Source organism: Nerophis ophidion, linkage group LG27, assembly GCF_033978795.1.
Source record: "Nerophis ophidion isolate RoL-2023_Sa linkage group LG27, RoL_Noph_v1.0, whole genome shotgun sequence".
Classification (NCBI taxonomy): Eukaryota; Metazoa; Chordata; class Actinopteri; order Syngnathiformes; family Syngnathidae; genus Nerophis; species Nerophis ophidion.
In genome coordinates, this window is record NC_084637.1 from 34,312,930 (window position 1) to 34,332,929 (window position 20,000).

The 20,000-nt window shown below is 43.1% G+C and overlaps 1 protein-coding gene across 1 annotated transcript in view; it reads left to right on the forward strand.

Moving 5' to 3' along the window:
• Positions 1 to 20,000, forward strand: part of pard3ba (par-3 family cell polarity regulator beta a) — a 329,828-nt gene that overhangs the window by 79,493 nt on the left and 230,335 nt on the right. The window contains 2 exon segments of the mRNA XM_061889407.1: positions 8,160 to 8,260; positions 16,952 to 17,016. Of these exon segments, the coding sequence (XP_061745391.1) occupies positions 8,160 to 8,260; positions 16,952 to 17,016 (166 nt within the window).

Below are 20,000 nucleotides of genomic sequence, written 5' to 3' on the forward strand. Positions count from 1 at the left end.
TATATATATATATATATATATATATATATATATATATATATATATATATGTATGTATGTATGTATGTATGTATGTATGTATGTATGTATATATATATATATATATATACGTATATATATATATATATCAATTCAACCGGTCAAAACATTAGGTACACATGCATGTCTGTAACTAGGGCTGTACGGTATACTTGTGTTAGTATAGTACCGCGATACTAATGAATCATTTTCGGGACTATACCGCCTCTGAAACGTAACAGTCCCACACCCCCACTCACCCACGCCGTCGTCACATCATGACATTGCTGGTTTTACGAGCAGAGGAGCATGTTCGGCACTGCAGAATCACAGAGTACTCACAAGCAGACACAGTGTGTAGACAGAAAAGGGAGAACAGATGCATTTTGGCTTAAAAAGTAAAGATAAAGGTGAAGTTTAACACTGAAACACCTTCAGGAAGTGGTGCTTTAAGACATGGACATCTAGCTAGCAGTTAAAGTCCAGTCCCAGTCTGCAGTGTTTTAGCTACTTCTAAATCACTAATCCTCGCCTCCATGGCGACAAATACAGTAAGTTTCTTACAAGTATTATTATCACTGGAGGAGGAATAGCTAAACATGCTTCACTACACATCGCAGCTCACCGTTGTCACAATGTAAACAAACACCGGACATCCACTGCAATGATACCAAGTACGGTGGTGTATTTAGTCGATTACTACAATTATGTAAATTTTTTTGCATCACATCTTCTTTCGTTTTTTTTTTGTAATGTATATTATGTTTATAAAGTCAGTAAATATGTCCATGGACACATGAGGACTTTGAATATGACCAATGTATGATCCTGGAACTACTTGGTATTGGATTGATACCCAAATTTGTGATATCATCCAAAACTAATGTAAAGTATCAAAGAAGAGAAAAATAAGTGATTATCACATTTTAACAGAAGTGTAGATAGAACATGTTAAAAGAGAAAGTAAGCAGATATTAACAGTAAATGAACAAGTCGATGAATAATGCATTTTTTACAGTTTGTCCCTCATATTGTGTACAAAATAATAGGTGTATAAATGACACAATATGTTACTGCTTATGTCAGCAGACTAATTAGGAGTCTTTGTTTGTTTACTTACTACGAAAACATAAGTTGTCTTGTATGTTGACTATTTTATTTAAGGTCTTAACTGCAGTAAGAAACATATGTTTAATGTACCCTAAGATTTTTTGTTAAAATAAAGCCAATAATGCCATTTTTGTGGTCCTCTTTATTTAGAAAAGTACCAAAATAATTTCAGTACCAGTCCTAAAAATGTAAAAGTCAAATGTAGTGTTGAAATGCACACGTTTGCAGGAAATGTCGTCTTGATTTTCAAAAGTTCACTTCTTATGTTGCGTCGCAGCATCCGTGCCAATCAAAACGTTTCTCTTTTTTCCTAAAGTTTTTTTTTTAACCAAAGTAATATTGTTCACGGTGTAAAAGTAGCAACTGTCACTCATCATTACCTGTGACACCCACACTGCGCCCCGTCCTCTGCCACCTTATGACCCTGCAAGGTCACTTGAGGTCCTGGGTCAAAGCTGCTCCTCCTTCAGCTCCTGAGGAGGCTGTGAGAAATGAAATGGCTGCAAGATGAGGATTTATGGCACTGAGTGCAGGGTAATGGACCCTGGCTGTTGACCATGGACCTGTCACCGTTTCTCAGCGGTCCATTAGAACGCTGCATGTGTGTAAAGTCAAAGCAGCTTTCACTCATTTAGTCTTCTATTACCACAACCTCCTTAAAGGCCTACTGAAAGCCACTACTAGCCACCACGCAGTCTGATAGTTTATATATCAATGATGAAATATTAACATTGCAACACATGCCAATACGGCCGCTTTAGTTTACTAAATTGCTATTTCGATTTTTCGCACGGAAGTATACTGCTAAAACGTCACGTTATGATGACGCGTGCACATTTTGTTCCAGCATCGCTCCCAGCTATAAGTCGTCTGTTTTCATCGCATAATTCCACAGTATTCTGGACGTCTGTGTTGCTGAATATTTTGCAATTTGTTCAATGAACAATGGAGACATCAAAGAAGAAAGCTGTAGGTGGGAAGCGGTGTATTGCGGCCGCCTTTAGCAACACAAACACAGCCGGTGTTTCATTGTTTACATTCCCAAAAGATGACGGTGAAGCTTCATTATGGAACAGAGATGTCAAGCGAACATGGTTGCCGACCACATGTCAACTGGCAAGTTTTGGGGAGAAAATGGTGGTAATAAGTCGACTCTTACCGTAGACATGAGTGGAGAGCTTGCGTCGTTCTTCCTGCACCTGTCAAAGAGGCAGCTGCGGACTCTTTTGCCTCCTCCCACCGGCCGCCCCCGACCCTCGGATGCTTCCACCTAAAAATCTCACCCCGGCCCCACCGGCTGCCTTCGCCTCGTCAAGAAACGTGGCTTCCTTCGGAGACACTGGCGGTCACCACAACCGTGACCAGACCCCTCCGGCTTTTTTTTTCCCCTGCTGTGCCAAATTCCGTTGACAAAATTGCCAGGTTTATGCCACTTTCTTGCCGCACACTATTGCTATTGGATTGGACCACTCACACAAAGTACAGTGTTTTATGCAGCGATCATTTCGAAAGATCGTGTTTCGAAGAGGGTCCCTTGCGAAGGGGAGAGATGGGCATCGCCATCACCCGTCGATTGGTGCTGAGGAAAGGTGTGGGGCCGACCTTCAGGTTGTACAGGTACCCCCATATAATCCCACTAAAACACTAGTAACACAATAAGCAGATAAGGGATTTTCCAGAATTATCCTAGTAAATGTGTTTAACATCTGAATCGCTCCCACTGTATAGTCTTTTTTTTTTCTAGTCCTTCACTCTTACTTTCCTCATCCACAAATCTTTCATCCTCGCTCAAATTAATGGGGAAACCGTCGCTTTCCCGGTCCGAATCGCTCTCGCTGCTGGTGGCCATGATTGTGAACAATGTTCAGATGTGAGGAGCTCCACAACCCGTGACATCACGCGCACATCGTCTGCTACTTCCGGTACAGGCAAGGCTTTTTTATTAGCACCAAAAATTGCAAACTTTATCGTCGATGTTCTCTACTAAATCCTTTCAGGAAAAATATGGCAATATTGCGAAATGATCAAGTATGACACATAGAATGGACCTGCTATCCCCGTTTGAATAAGAACATCTCATTTCAGTAGGCCTTTAACTCATTCTCCTTCTATGCCACATCAATGCACTCCCAACAGGTATAAAAGTAAGTGCATCTCTATATTCCTTCAAAAGCGCTCTAAAACAACACCTCCAGGCAACTTTAACCCTTTACTAATACCCTCCTCCATTCACATCCCATCTCCCCGGATTATAAACAACTCAAATGTACTTCTAATGTATATACTTGTTCTTATGCTATGTGAACTCACTATGTTCTCTGCTGGCTGTACATATCCTACTAAATAAGACCTGCACTCTTTCAATGTCCACATTTCTCTGTTGATGCAATTGTTGATGACTGAAGTTCTGATATCAACCAAAGCTCCTCATCCCACCCCCCGGATTGTAAATAATGTCAATAATTCAATGTATATACTATGATGATTAACTTGTGTGATGACTGTATTATGTTGATAGTATATATTTGTACCATGAATTGATTAACGTTGAAAAACTTATTGGGGTGTTACCATTTAGTGGTCAATTGTACGAAATATGTACTGAACTGTGCAATCTACTAATAAAAGTTTCAATCCATCAATCAAAAAACTTTTCCGACATTGAAAGAGGACACAGAGCGGACTCTAAAAACAGAATAAGGTCATTGCCAGGGTTCGGTCCTTTTCCCTGCACTCTTCAGCATCTACATGCTGCCGCTAGGTGACATCATACGCAAATACGGTGTTAGCTTTCAGTGTTATGCTGATGACACCCAACTCTACATGCCCCTAAAGCTGAGCAATACGCCGGACAGTAGTCAGCTGGAGGCGTGTCTTAATGAAATTAAACAATGGATGTCCGCTAACTTTTTGCAACTCAACGCCAAAAAAACGGAAATGCTGATTATCGGTCCTGCTAGACACCGACCTCTATTTAATAATACAACTCTAACATTTGACAACCAAACAATTAAACAAGGCGACTCGGTAAAGAATCTGGGTATTATCTTTGACCCAACTATCTAGCTCCATCCTATCTTGCCGATTGTATTGTACCATATGTCCCGGCAAGAAATCTGCATTCAAAGGACTCCGGCTTATTGGTGATTCCCAAAGCCCCAAAAAAGTCTGCGGGCTATAGAGCGTTTTCATTTCGGTCTCCAATACTCTTGAATGCCCTCCCGATAAAAGTTAGAGTAGAAGCATTTAAGTCTCACCTTAAAACTCATTTGTATACTCTAGCCTTTAAATAGACTCCCTTTTTAGACCAGTTGATCTGCCGTTTCTTTTCTTTTTCTCTTATGTCCCACTCTCCCCTTGTGGAGGGGGTCCGGTCCGATCCGGTGGCCATGTACTGCTTGCCTGTGTATCGGCTGGGGACATCTCTGCGCTGCTGATCCGCCTCCGCTTGGGATGGTTTCCTGCTGGCTCCGCTGTGAACGGGACTCTCGCTGCTGTGTTGGATCCGCTTTGGACTGGACTCTATCGACTGTGTTGGATCCATTATGGATTGAACTTTCACAGTATCATGTTAGACCCGCTCGACATCCATTGCTTTCCTCCTCTCCAAGGTTCTCATAGTCATCATTGTCACCGACGTCCCACTGGGTGTGAGTTTTCCTTGCCCTTATGTGGGCCTACCGAGGATGTCGTAGTGGTTTGTGCAGCCCTTTGAGACACTAGTGATTTAGGGCTATATAAGTAAACATTGATTGATTGATTGATGCTGACTCAGCTTTATTGAGGCTCCTTTGTCTTTCAGCAGTCACCGTAGGTAAGACACAGACAGATGGCGGCTCACTCTGCCGTCTGCACTCTTGTCCGCGGGAAATCATTAATAGTAATTAATCTAAATTAGCCGTCCCTCCAGAACACAATGTTGGATGAGTGAGAAATGTGGAAGCTGCTGGAAAGGATATTTGGTGGTTGGTATGACCATTTTTCATCAGCCACACACCCGTATCGGCTCCTTCTTCATTCTCGCTTGTTTTCCTCCTCCATACTCTCTATTCTCCCCACGTGGGACCAGGACCCCGTCACTGCCCCCTAAAGAGAGATTGATTACAGGAAAGGAGAGGATTTTGCGAGTATTTCCCCTCTTTTTTTTGGCGATTCTCAGTTTTGTCCCTCGCTCCTTCTCCATCAGTCTTTCTGCGCTCTGTTCCTATTTTCCTTTATGGTGCACCCATAGCCGTCTTTATTTTCTCCTCTGTTGGCTTCAGTGTGACGACACTCTGACAGAGGGTTTTATATCACGGCAGTCTGCTGGCTTCAGGCGGCATATTAAAAGCCAGGAGCAGCACAAAGCTTCCAAATTAGATTCTTTTGAATTGTTTTATGATGGATTGAAAGCTGCCAGTGGCTCCCCGCTCTCACCCGGCTGCTTTGGTCTGTGCAGAGGGCTGCTGGTAAGTGTTCCTGTGAATGTCAGAATCTGGGGGTGGGGGTGTGGTGCATGGAGTTATTGGGTCTGTGAGGCAGCCAGAAATATCAACGCACATGTTATTGCCTCAATTTTCATGAGAACCATCAGTTCTAGGGCTGGGTCTCTATAGCTCAGCAGTTGTGCTGCTTGTTTCCACTTGGGGGGTCCCAAAAAAACAGTATCAGGTTTTATCGACTTGTATCTCAAAATTCCAATATACACTATATCAGTGGTCCCCAACCCTTTTGTATCCGCGGACCGGTCAACGCTTAATCGCTTAATAATTTGTCCCGCAGCCCGGGGGGGTGTCCTTTTTTTTTTTCTTTTTTTTTTTTTTCTTCTTTGTCATGAAAAAGGGAGGTTTTTGTGGTTGTTGCACTAATTGTAAGTGTATATTGTGTTTTTTTATGTTGATTTAATAAAAAAAAATAAAAATAAAATAAAAATATATATATATATTTTTTTTTATAAAAAATTCTTCTGCGGCCCGGTACCAATCGGGCCATGGCCAAGTGGTTGGGGACCAGTGCACTATATTGCCTAAAGCAGGGATGTCCAAAGTGCGGCCCGGGGGCCATTTGCGGCCCGCAGGGAATTTTTTAACGGCATGTTCTAAAAATACGATTGAAAAAATACAAAACATAAAAAGTTGTATAAAAGAGCAAAGAGGTGAAATTAAACAAGAAAATGTTGCAATGTTGACTCTAATAATACAAAGCTGCCATGCAGGCTGTTTCTTTCTTAAAAAAATTATAAATTAAAATCAATGTCATTATGAATTATTGACCTATTCAAGGCTCCACTTACATCACATTAAATATTCCACTTTGAGATATTTTTGGGGTAAAATGCTGCATATTTTGTGTTTGCCATAAGTTTTTGTTTTAAAACGAACAATCAAAAAAAAAAAAACATTAAAACTTAAAATTGACAGATAAATCTGAAGTTAATCTTGAGATTATTGTGTTAAAAGTAAACAAAAAATATATAATATATTATTTAACACTTTAATGAATAGGACCATTTTGGATCCCCAATATTTTTTTTTTTTTTTTTTTTTTAAAGTGCCAATGCTCAAAAAATAATGAATTAAAATCAATGTTGTCATGACTTACTGACCTTTTTAAAGCTAAAATATTCCACTTAAAAATGTTATAGGGTGAAAATATTGCATATTTTGTGTTTTTTCAATAAAAAAATGGTTTTCTTTGACAAAAAAGCACACAGCTTAATTGTTTTTTAAATGTTATGTTCACTGACAGACCTAATGTTGATCTAGAGATTTAAGCCGATAGTAATGCTAATACTAAATAATGACACATTTTTAATATTTTTTTGACCAAAACCCTTTGGTGTCCCCAGGATCAAGCCTGAGTGGAGACCTAAATGTATGTTTCTATACATATATTGTATTGGTTTTTAAAATAAAAAATATCAAAATGGCCTCAGCTTGCTTTGTGTGCGGCCCTCAGTGGAAAAAGTTTTGACACCCCTGGCCTAAAGTATTTGGCCATCCAGACAAATGATGAGAATCAGGTGTCCTAATCACTTGACCCGGTGTATCAAATCAAGCACTCAGGCATGGAGACTGTTTCTGTGAAAGAATGGGCCGCTCTCAGTGATTTCCAGCGTGGAACTGTCATAGGATGCCACCTGTGCAACAAATCCAGTCATGAAATTTTCCTCGCTCCTAATTGTTCCAAAGTCAACTTTATTATAAGAAAAGTGAAGAGTTTGGGAACAACAGCAACTCAGCCAGGAAGTGGTAGCCCACGTAAACTGACAGAGAGGTCAGCATAGTGCAAAGACTTTCTGCACAGTCAGCTGCTACAGAGCTACAAACTTCATGTCACCTTCCAATTAGCCCACGTACAGCACGCAGAGAGCTTCACGTAATGTGTTTCCATGGCCGTGCAGCTGCATCTAAGCCATACATCGCCAAGTCCAATGCAAAGCGTGGGATGCAGTGGCGTAAAGGACATCAGCCCTGGACTCTAGAGCAGTGGTGACGCCTTCTCTGGACTGATGAATCACACTTTTCCATCTGGCAATCTGATGAACCAGTCTGGGTTTGGAGGTCGTCAGGAGAACGCTACATTTCGCACTGCATTGTGCCAAGTGTGACATTTGGTGGAGGAGGAATTATGGTGTGTTTTTGTATTTCTGGTCCAATATAGCTCTTTCAACATTTTGGGTTGCCGACCCTGGTTTAGGTCATTTAACTCAATCAAGTCTTGTTTCTAACATTGCTTTCTAAGGAATGCTAAAAGTGTGTATGATTTGCGCTGATATCGCCCAGGATCATTATCGGTGTAGGCCGATACTGAAGGCCCCAATATTGGTATCGTATCAGAGGTGAAAAAGTTGTACCAGGACATTCCTGTTTGATACAGTTGAGTGTCTAACAGCTAACTGCTACGTACGGAAATTGACTGTTTGTGTTCTTCCCATCGCAAGGGGAAGTGTCAATGCTTTTAAAATAAAAACAATTGTAAATTTTTTTTAATTTTACCTAATGTTTGCACTTGCTAGGAATGTAAATGTTACGCCTTCCTTCTTTGTTGCAGACACACCCCTGCTAGTGAGGAGTAGCAGTGAGTCGGCATTGGCCCCGCCCATTGAGACCACCACGCCACCCGAAGACCGAAGTACGGAGACCTTCAAAACGGTGAGCAAAGTGCCACAAAAGTTTGCTCGCTTTAAGGTTGCGTCCAAAGAGGAAATGAAAACACTCAGATTAGAAAGTATGTATAAATAATTGATGCACAAAGACACCCTAGTCGCCATTAAGTCGTGACACACTTGTTGAGGACAGTGACTACAAAATATTTGCCAAATTCCATTCCCAGTACTCTGCTACCGGCTGCACTTGGACATAAAGTGCACTCCATCTTCTTCACACAGCCTGCCTGCGTGTGCGTGTGCGTGTGCGTGTGCGTGTGCGTGTGCGTGTGCGTGTGCGTGTGCGTGTGCGTGTGCGTGTGCGTGTGTGTGTGTGTGTGTGTGTGTGTGTGTGTGTGTGTGTGGGTGTGCGTGTCTGTGTGTGTATGTGTGTGTGTGTGGTGTGTGTGTGCGTTCTGGCAATGCTTACTTAATGGGGACATGGCTCTGTTTACACACTCACCTTTAGAGGACCTCTGACAGTATGGAGACAAAAAAAACAGGTCCCCTAAAGCAGTGGTCCCTAACCACTGGGCCGCGGTACCGGGCTGCAGAAGAATTTTTTATAAAAATGTTTTATTTTTTATTTTATTTATTTATTTGTTTTTTTTGTCATTAAATCAACATAAAAAACACGATATACACTTACAATTAGTGAACCAACCCAAAAAACCTCCCATTCATGACAAAAAACAAACAAACAAAAAAAAATTAATAAATAAAGAATAAAGAGCGGACTCAGCCAAACTATCTCTAGGTAACGTTGGAATTTTCTACGCCAACAAAAACACTGGACTCTTAAAAAAAACCCTTCTATTTTAAGTAAAGTAAGGCTCAAACAAAGTGTGAGCTAATGCTAATATACATTGTTTTTTGCTATTGACATGCTACTGATTAGCATTAGCAATTTTACATGGCGCTTTCAACACCTCCAAATTTGTAGACGTGTGTTACAATCAGACAGCTGGTGCGTAATAAGTACAAACATTACAGTATTATCACTTTTTAGAATGCAACAAAAAAAAACATTAACTAAACACTGTTGACATCTAACGTAAATTGCAACTTACCAAGTTATACTTGCAAATGAGACTAAGAAATGTTAAAATAAAACCATAAGTAACAACTGAACAGCAGTTAGCATACTCAGCTCATTTTTTAAATGTTGCAATTAAAAATTAGATCTTATTATCAACAACAATATTTATTATGCACAAAAGTACAAAAAATTGGTACTGTTATGTACCTGTATTGATTCCCTAGGGCTGGGTATTGATACCATATCAGTATGAATGTAAACAATCTCAATAACAATATTTATCAAATACATTTCCCCAAAAATGCGACTTATACTCCAGTGCGACTTATATATGTTTTTTTCCTTCTTTATTATGCATTTTTGGCCGGTGCGACTTATACTCTGGAGCGACTTATACTCCGGTGCGACTTATACTCTGGAGCGACTTATACTCTGGAGCGACTTATACTCCGGTGCGACTTATACTCTGGAGCGACTTATACTCCGGTGCGACTTATACTCTGGAGCGACTTATACTCTGAAAAATACAGTAGTATAGTTGAAGACTTACGGTCATTTGTAAACATCATAATGGCAGCTACGGTTTTCATTTTAAAGATGTAAAATTATTTTGGGAGGATGTCCGGCGGGCCGCTTCACGGTGGCAGAGGGGTTAGTGCGTCTGCCTCACAATACGAAGGTCCTGCAGTCCTGGGTTCAAATCCAGGCTCGGGATCTTTCTGTGTGGAGTTTGCATGTTCTCCCCGTGAATGCGTGGGTTCCCTCCGGGTACTCCGGCTTCCTTCCACCTCCAAAGACATGCACCTGGGGATAGGCCCCTCCCACCTCCAAAGACATGCACCTGGGGATAGGCCCCTCCCACCTCCAAAGACATGCACCTGGGGATAGGCCCCTCCCACTTCCAAAGACATGCACCTGGGGATAGGCCCCTCCCACCTCCAAAGACATGCACCTGGGGATAGGCCCCTCCCACCTCCAAAGACATGCACCTGGGGATAGGCCCCTCCCACCTCCAAAGACATGCACCTGGGGATAGGCCCCTCCCACCTCCAAAGACATGCACCTGGGGATAGGCCCCTCCCACCTCCAAAGACATGCACCTGGGGATAGGCCCCTCCCACCTCCAAAGACATGCACCTGGGGATAGGCCCCTCCCACTTCCAAAGACATGCACCTGGGGATAGGCCCCTCCCACCTCCAAAGACATGCACCTGGGGATAGGCCCCTCCCACCTCCAAAGAAATGCACCTGGGGATAGGCCCCTCCCACCTCCAAAGACATGCACCTGGGGATAGGCCCCTCCCACCTCCAAAGACATGCACCTGGGGATAGGTTGATTGGCAACACTAAATGGTCCCTAGTGTGTGAATGTTGTCTGTCTATCTGTGTTGGCCCTGCGATGAGGTGGCGACTTGTCCAGGGTGTACCCCGCCTTCCGCCTGCTTGTAGCTGAGATAGGCGCCAGCGCCCCCCGTGACCCCAAAAGGGAATAAGCGGTAGGAAATGGATGGATGGATGGATATCCGGCGGGCCAGATTGAAAAGTTTAGCGGGCCTTAATTTTCCCAGGTGTGCAGTACACGGTCGGTCCGTCCTCACTGCATGCATTAAAGTACAGTCAACACACACACACACACACACACACACACACACACACACACATATACAGTATCGGAGTGGAGATAAGGTGTAATTAAGGTGGATCTCATGATAAATCTGCAGCCTGTCCCTGTCATTGATTTCCTTGTCTAGTTGGAGGCTGAGCTTGATCGACCTCACTTTTACTTCTGCCACCTTTTCTTCTCTCACTCTTTATTCATCGCCTCAAACTCCGTGCCAGGCTGGAAGATAATGATGGTGTGTTTGATTACAGTAGCTAATGAATTCTCCCGTGACAAACCCCCCCCCCCTCCTCCTTACCTTCACTAGCAGCCTCCCCATCTTCTTTTTGCCTCCCCTCCAGCATCTTCAACACCTCCAGATGTGATGATGCAATGCATGTTAACACAGCAGGGAGGCAGACCTGGATATATGTTACACTCTGTCTGGCGTCCATGGAGGAAAAAAGTGACACCTTCGCTAACTAGCTCTTTTCCTCCCGTGTGTGTGTGTGTGTGTGTGTGTGTGTGTGTGTGTGTGTGTGTGTGGGAACAGCCGGGTGTTGTCTTTGACGTGTGTGTGTGTGCATGCTTGTTTCTGGAGGGTGTGACTTGTGGAGGAACACAACATGGCAGCGAGTTGATGTGATGGATATGGGGATGATGTCCCGCTGCACAACTGCACTTCCTCCTACAGATGCCTGACATGCAACAGACGACTACTGTACACAAAAGACACACACCTCATTACTCATCCTGCTGACACACACACTTACACCTCATTTTGTGAATCTGCACGCTGATGTGAAACACACACACACACACACACACACACACACACTAAACGCTGATTGCGATGTGCAACACAATACGAGGACCAACTGTTAAATATTCAAAGCAGGTTGCCAGTCGAGGCTGAACAGATTGCTTACGTGCTCATCCTGCTTCAAACCACACTTGAAAATTAAACCATCCATCCATCCATCTTCTTTCCGCTTATCTGAGGTCAGGTCGCGGGGACAGCAGCCTAAGCAGGGAAGCCCAGACTTCCATCCCCCTAGCCACTTGGTCCAGCTCCTCATGGGGGTCCCGAGGCGTTCCCAGACAACCGGGAGACATAGTCTTCTCAATGTGTCCTGGGTCTTCCCCGTGGCCTCCTACTGGTCGGATGTGCCCAAAACATACAATGTCCTTATTGTTTTTTTTTATTTATTTTTATTTTTTATCAATACGAAGGTCCTGCAGTCCTGGGTTCAAATCCAGGCTCGGGATCTTTCTGTGTGGAGTTTGCATGTTCTCCCCGTGAATGTGTGGGTTCCCTCCGGGTACTCCGGCTTCCTCCCACTTCCAAAGACATACACCTGGGGATAGGCCACTCCCACCATCAAAGACATGCACCTGGGGATAGGCCCCTCCCACCTCCAAAGACATGCACCTTATGATAGGCCCCTCCCACCTCCATAGACATGCACCTGGGGATAGGCCCCTCCCACCTCCAAAGACATGCACCTGGGGATAGGCCCCTCCCACCTCCAAAGACATGTACCTGATGATAGGCCCCTCCCAACTCAAAATACATGCACCTGGGGATAGGCCCCTCCCACCTCCAAAGACATGCACCTGGGGATAGGCCCCTCCCACCTCCAAAGACATGCACCTTATGATAGGCCCCTCCCACCTCCAAAGACATGCACCTGGGGATAGGCCCCTCCCACCTCCAAAGACATGTACCTGATGATAGGCCCCTCCCAACTCCAAAGACATGCACCTGGGGATAGGCCCCTCCCACCTCCAAAGACATGCACCTGATGATAGGCCCCTCCCACCTCCAAAGACATGCACCTGGGGATAGGTTGATTGGCAACACTAAATGGTCCCTAGTGTGTGAATGTGAGTGTGAATGTTGTCTGTCTATCTGTGTTGGCCCTGCGATGAGGTGGCGACTTGTCCAGGGTGTACCCCGCCTTCCGCCCGATTGTAGCTGAGATAGGCGCCAGCGCCCCCCACGACCCCAAAAGGGAATAAGCGGTAGAAAATGGATGGATGGATCAATCAATCCAACAAAACGATACGCAACAATACCAGCTAACGTTACGCTAAAAGCTCATTAAATAGATAGATAGATAGTACTTTATTGATTCCTTCCGTAGAGTTTCTTCAGGAAAATAAAAATTCCAGCAGCAGCGTACAGAGTTGATATCAATTTAAAAAGGAAAAAGTAAATATTGGGGGTTTAAAGGGAAGCAGAATAGAAAAATATTACAATAAGAAAATAAAGCAACAATGGGATTAGAAATATAACAGTAAAATAAGAATATAACAAGACAAAGTAGGCAGTAGTGAGCATGTTATGAAAAAGTATTGCACTGTTGTTGTTTTGCATCCCCCGTCATCCTAGTCCCCCCCCCCTCCGTTAGTCCTGCACTTGGAATGAAGCTGATTAGCACTGAACAGTAACTAATTAGCCTACGAGCGAGCTGAGTTGCTGCTTGTTTCTAGAACGTCAACAAACTCATGACTGGGAAGTGTTTATTATCATTTGGGGAGAGTCCGCTGCCTTAGTTGCTAAAAACACCTTTCTGCTTGCTCCACATTGCAAGCGCTCTGACTACACTCTGCTGATTGGCTGTTACTTCTCTGCGTGTAACCAATCAGATGGTTGTGTGGGCGGGACAATGCTGGGTGCTGCAGACACATAGTGACAGAGGCAGACACAGAACTAAGCAGAGCAGCTTGTTAAGACGTTTTTTTTTGTTAAGACTTTAATTTCGGCGGTCGCTCTTTGTCGTTAAGGCGGCCGCTTTAACAACAGAGTGCTGAGGGAAACTCTGCTGTCAGTAAAAACAGAATACAATGATTTGCAAATCCTTTAAATGTAAAGTTTTTATGGATGTGATCATGGATGATCGGCAGCATAAACACCCCTTAAAAGAAAATACCGTATTTCCTTGAATTGCCACAAGGGCGCTAATTAATTTAAAACCTCTTCTCACTCCGGCACTTACCAAAGGCATGCGGTAAATTTAGGCCTGCGCTTAAAAATTTGAGTGTGATGTAAGGATACCATCATGAAAAGCACATTTAATAAAAAAAAGATTACTATGGTCTTACCTTTACTTATAAATGAAGTCCATGTGCAGCTCCTTCTGATCAAAAGCATCGATAACTTGTTTATAGAAGTCTTCCTTATCTTTCTTCAGTTTTAAAAGTCTCTCTGTCTCGATGGAGATCTTCCTTTATTACCTCCTGTTTCCATTGAAAGTCCAGTTTAGAAAACGGTTTCATTTTAGATATGTAATCCTCCATGTTAAAAGTGCAAGCGAGAGGAAAAAATTAACGGTGGCTGCTCACTCTTGCTGCTTGTTGTCACTTCTTCTGCAGCCGAGTAGTCGCAAGAAGGATCACTAGCGCCCTCTACCACCAGGAGGTGGGAGTCATCTAATAACTCATATTTGACACACGCAGCTACGGTATATTAATAAAACATAGCTGCTTACTGTTCTTTTTAGCATATTCATAAATCCTACTGAATAGCTCTTAATCTTCTTCCCTTTATGCGATTTCAAATGATTGAAATCAGCCGCCTCCATTCTGAAAATGATGACAGGTGAAGTGTCACTCGTGACGTGACGAGTTTGACCCGGTGGAAATTCAAGGAAATACGGTATCACAATAATGTAATGGCTGTACTCTAGCTGTGAATGAGTATGTTTTGAAAGCAGGACAATGAGTACTTCTGACTCCTGTCTGCTGATAAAGTCAGGATAGTGAGATGCAGACTGAGCCTCGGGAAGATGTTGTTTTTATGTCCAAACAGGCAGAAATGCTCTCAATCAGAGGATTAAATTCCCCGGCTTGATCCTTTAATGTTGGAGCGTTAACCAGGGCGGCTTGTTTGTTGCTGTAGTGTGTGTGTGTTGTGTTGTGTTTGTTGCTGTAGTGTGTGTGTTGTGTTGTGTTTGTTGCTGTAGTGTGTGTGTGTGTTGTGTTTGTTGCTGTAGTGTGTGTGTGTTGTGTTTGTTGCTGTAGTGTGTGTGTTGTGTTTGTTGTTGTAGTGTGTGTGTGTTGTGTTTGTTGCTGTAGTGTGTGTGTGTTGTGTTTGTTGCTGTGGAGTGTGTGTTGTTTGTTGCTGTGGAGTGTGTGTTGTGTTTGTTGCTGTAGTGTGTGTGTTGTGTTTGTTGCTGTAGTGTGTGTGTGTTGTGTTTGTTGTTGTAGTGTGTGTGTGTTGTTTGTTGTTGTAGTGTGTGTGTGTTGTGTTTGTTGTTGTAGTGTGTGTGTGTTGTTTGTTGCTGTAGTGTGTGTGTTGTGTTTGTTGTTGTAGTGTGTGTGTGTTGTGTTTGTTGCTGTAGTGTGTGGGTTGTGTTTGTTGCTGTAGTGTGTGTGTTGTGTTTGTTGCTGTAGTGTGTGTGTTGTGTTTGTTGCTGTGGAGTGTGTGTTGTGTTTGTTGCTGTAGTGTGTGTGTTGTTTGTTGCTGTAGTGTGTGTGTTGTGTTTGTTGCTGTAGTGTGTGTGTTGTGTTTGTTGTTGTAGTGTATGTGTTGTGTTTGTTGCTGTGGAGTGTGTGTTGTGTTTGTTGCTGTAGTGTGTGTGTTGTGTTTGTTGTTGTAGTGTGTGTGTTGTGTTTGTTGCTGTAGTGTGTGTGTGTGTTGTGTTTGTTGCTGTAGTGTATGTGTGTTGTGTTGTGTTTGTTGTTGTAGTGTGTGTGTTGTGTTTGTTGCTGTAGTGTGTGTTGTGTTTGTTGCTGTAGTGTGTGGTTTGTGTTTGTTGCTGTAGTGTGTGGTTTGTGTTTGTTGTTGTAGTGTGTGTGTGTGTTGTGTTGTGTTTGTTGTTGTAGTGTGTGTGTGTTGTTTGTTGTTGTAGTGTGTGTGTGTTGTTTGTTGCTCTAGTGTGTGTGTTGTGTTTGTTGCTGTAGTGTGCGTGTGTTGTGTTTGTTGCTGTAGTGTGTGTGTGTTGTGTTTGTTGCTCTAGTGTGTGTGTTGTGTTTGTTGCTGTAGTCTGCGTGTGTTGTGTTTGTTGCTGTAGTGTGTGTTGTGTTTGTTGCTGTAGTGTGTGTGTGTGTTGTGTTTGTTGCTGTGGAGTGTGTGTTGTGTGTGTTGTGTTTGTTGCTGTGGAGTGTGTGTTGTTTGTTGCTGTAGTGTGTTTGTTGCTGTAGTGTGTGTGTTATTTGTTGCTGTAGTGTGTGTGTTGTGTAACGCTGCACATGAAATCATCCCAAGCAGCATTTTGTGTTCACCTGCCAGCAGTGTTGTCCCGGAGGTTTTGTTGTGTTGTGTTGTGTTGTGTTGTGTTGTGTTGTGTTGTGTTGTAGTTGGCTCATCCTGCATAATGTCGCGCGGAGATGCTCGGCAACAATGGCGCCCGGGGCTCATCCCCCCCCCCCCCACCCCTAATGTACGTCCTATTGTGATCTCATATCCCCCCCCCCCCATAAGTGGGTCACTTAGTGCAGACGACACATGCACAACAAATAATAAAATGCACTATTTTGCTTTCTGTTTTGTTTTCATATGTTGATAATGCATGTTTTAATATGAGTAATAAAACTTAAATGTACTGTACGTGTGACAGAGAGTCCTCTGGGGAGTTGTGTGTGTCCTCCGGAGGGGGGGGGGGGGGGGCTGGTGGGCGGTTGCTTCTTTAGCCATTAGTGCTGGTGACACAATGGAAGTGACAAGGCAGAAGGACCTAATTGCACCCTTCTTGTCGTTAACCATTTAGGGCATTTTTGAGGGTCTGGCAACAGATTGATGCTGCCGTTATTTGATGTGTTTATGCTCCTCGTCCGCTCGCCGGAGGGTTTGATGATTTTGCAGACTTAAAAATAGATCCTCCCCTGACATGGGTCAGTGGGGGTGGGACAGCTAGAAAGTAAACAAAGGTAGCGACCATAGGACAGCGACGTCCAGGAGAACTCATCGTCCGGCGGTCCCCCCTCTGCCGAGGTGATTTACGCAGCGACTGCCCGCCGGCCGCTTTGTGTGTACATGCTGCTTCCTGGGAGAAGTCTGCGGTCTTGTTATTTTGCACTTGCCTCAATCCACTGACTTTGTTTTCTTTTCACAGGGAACCAACCATGTGCTGAGGGGAGGTGCAGAGCAAGCCACCAAGATGAGCTTGGCCACATTTAGGTAGGAGTGTGTGTGCCTGCTGGAAATACTTCAGTCTGACTCATCTCAAATATTACTGGCAGATTAATGTTTGAGGAGGTGTTCATAACTGACAATAACTTTTGTTTAGCTTGTTACGCCTCACTTTTGTCTTTTCATATACAGTCCTATGTAGTTTTTGCTTTTTAATGAACATTTCCCTCAAAAGTTTGCCCCATTTTTTTGTACATTGTGGGCCTTATTTACTAAGTGTGTGAAAACAAGGGCAATATGGACTTTTATTAATATCTCCATATTTTCAGGCCATGTCACGATACATCATATATATCTCCATATTCTGCTTTAGCCTTGAATGAACACTTGATGCATATAATGACAGCAGTATGATGATTCTATGTGTCTACATTCAAACATTCTTCTTCATACTGCATTCATATATGCAACTTTTAAAGGCCTACTGAAATGAGATGTTCTTATTTAAACGGGGATAGCAGCTCCATTCTATGTGTCATACTTCATCATTTCGCGATATTGCCATATTTTGGCTGAAAGGATTTAGTAGAGAACATCGACGATAACATTTGCAACTTTTTGGTGCTAATAAAAAAGCCTTGCCTGTACCGGAAGTAGCAGACGATGTACGCGTGACGTCACGGGTTGTGGAGCTCCTCACATCTGAACATTTTTTACAATCATGGCCACCAGCAGCGAGAGCGATTCGGACCAAGAAAGTGACGATTTTTCCATTAATTTGAGTGTGGATGAAAGATTCGTGGATGAGGAAAGTGAGAGTGAAGGACTAGAAAAAAAACAAGAAAAACAAATCGAGGGAAGTGGGAGCGATTCAGATGTTATCAGACATATTTACTGGGATCATTCTGGAACATCTCTTATCTGCTTATTGCGTTACTAGTGTTTTAGTGAGATTATATGGTGGTACCTGTACAACCTGAAGGTCGGCCCCGCACCTTTCTTCAGCACCAGTCGACGGGCGGTGGCAATGCCCATCTCTGCCCTTCGCAAGGGACCCTCTTCAAAACACGATCTTTCGAAATGATCGCTGCATAATATACTGTACTTTGTGTTTGTGGTCCAATCCAACCGTGTTCGCTTCACCGCTCTGTTCCATAGTAAAGCTTCACCGTCATCTTTCGGGAATGTAAACAATGAAACCCCGGCTATGTTTGTGTTGCTAAAGCTGGCCGCAATACACCGCTTCCCACCTACAGCTTTCTTCTTTGATGTCTCCATTGTTCATTGAACAAATTGCAAAAGATTCAGCAACACAGATGTCCAGAATACTGTGGAATTATGCGATGAAAACAGACGATTTATAGCTGGGAATGGTGCTGGAACAAAATGTCCTCTACAATGCGTAATCATGCGTTCACGTCATCATACCGCGACATTTCAGAAGGATAATTCGGCGCAAAATTTAAAATTGCAATTTAGTAAACTAAAAAGGCCGTATTGGCATGTGTTGCAATGTTAATATTTCATCATTGATATATAAACTATCAGACTGCGTGGTCGCTAGTAGTGGCTTTCAGTAGGACTTTGAACCTTCATGCAGAGAGGGAAATCACAACTAAAAGTGTATTTATGAAACAGTTATTAAGCAGTGGCACAAACATTCATGTCATTTCCAAAACAAGAAGTGCAAGATTGTCAGAGACATTTTAAAACATGCTATGAGTGCACTTTTGTGCGTGATGTCACTAAAATGACATATCAAAACAACACTAAATTAAAGTGCACTTTTTGTACAGAACGCCACTACAATGTTTTAAATAAATGATAAATGATAAATGGGTTGTACTTGTATAGCGCTTTTCTACCTTCAAGGTACTCAAAGCGCTTTGACACTACTTCCACATTCACACACACATTCACACACTGATGGAGGGAGCTGCCATGCAAGGCGCCAACCAGCACCCATCAGGAGCAAGGGTGAAGTGTCTTGCTCAGGACACAACGGACGTGACGAGGTTGGTACTAGGTGGGGATTGAACCAGGGACCCTCGGGTTGCGCACGGCCACTCTCCCACTGCGCCACAAATAAAGTGCACTTTTGTGCATGATGTCACACAAGATTTTTCAAAAACTGTATAATAAAAATGAGCTGCATGATAGGAAATCAAATAGTGTATGTCCTTCGCTATGTGGACGTTACCTCCTTCTGTTGTTGACCATTTTTTTCATACAATTTTGCTCTGGAAATGAAAGACGTTGCTTTGACATTTGTGGGTGTGGCACCGGCCGAGATGTTGACATGCAGAGTTTCAAGCGCCCCTTTTTCTCTAGCGGGCGACTTTTCAAATGATGCTACAAATTAGTACTGCTGCTACTTTTTGTAGCAACACTTTTCCCGCAAACTTGACATATTACGGTTGTCTGTTCAACATCTTCCCGCTTGAATCCAAACCACCGCCAGACAATGAACTATGTGCTGTTTTTCTTGGGAATTAATTCTTCCTCTGTTGTTTACTTGATTCGCACCTTGTCTCTCTAGTATTACCACTCGCACCACAGCTAATGTTGCCCATGCTGCTACCTCTCTGCTCAGTGTTATATTTAGCAAGGTGCGCTTGTTTTATCTAATTGTGCGAAGGAGACAAGAAAGAGTGAGAAAAACCTGTAGTTTAATAGCAACTGCGTGAGAATGTGTACTCGAATACTCACCAAATAGTCATTTTCTATATCACACAGAGACAAACCCATGATATATTGAGTATATTCCATATATTTCTCAGCCTTAGTGCAAACTATAACAAGTGTATATTATTAGTGAGCATGTTGCTACTGAGCCGCTCAGAGACATTAAATCATTCATATTTGACTGCATTTTCTCCTACTTAACTCTTGCCATTCCCAGCAGGCACGCCAATAAGTTTGTTTGTGTTTGTATTATAAAACTCCTGACCGGAATTCGCCATTTGCTTTATTTGTTATGTTTTTGGTCCATGGGACAATGCACATTAATAATAAACTGTCAATTGTAGCCA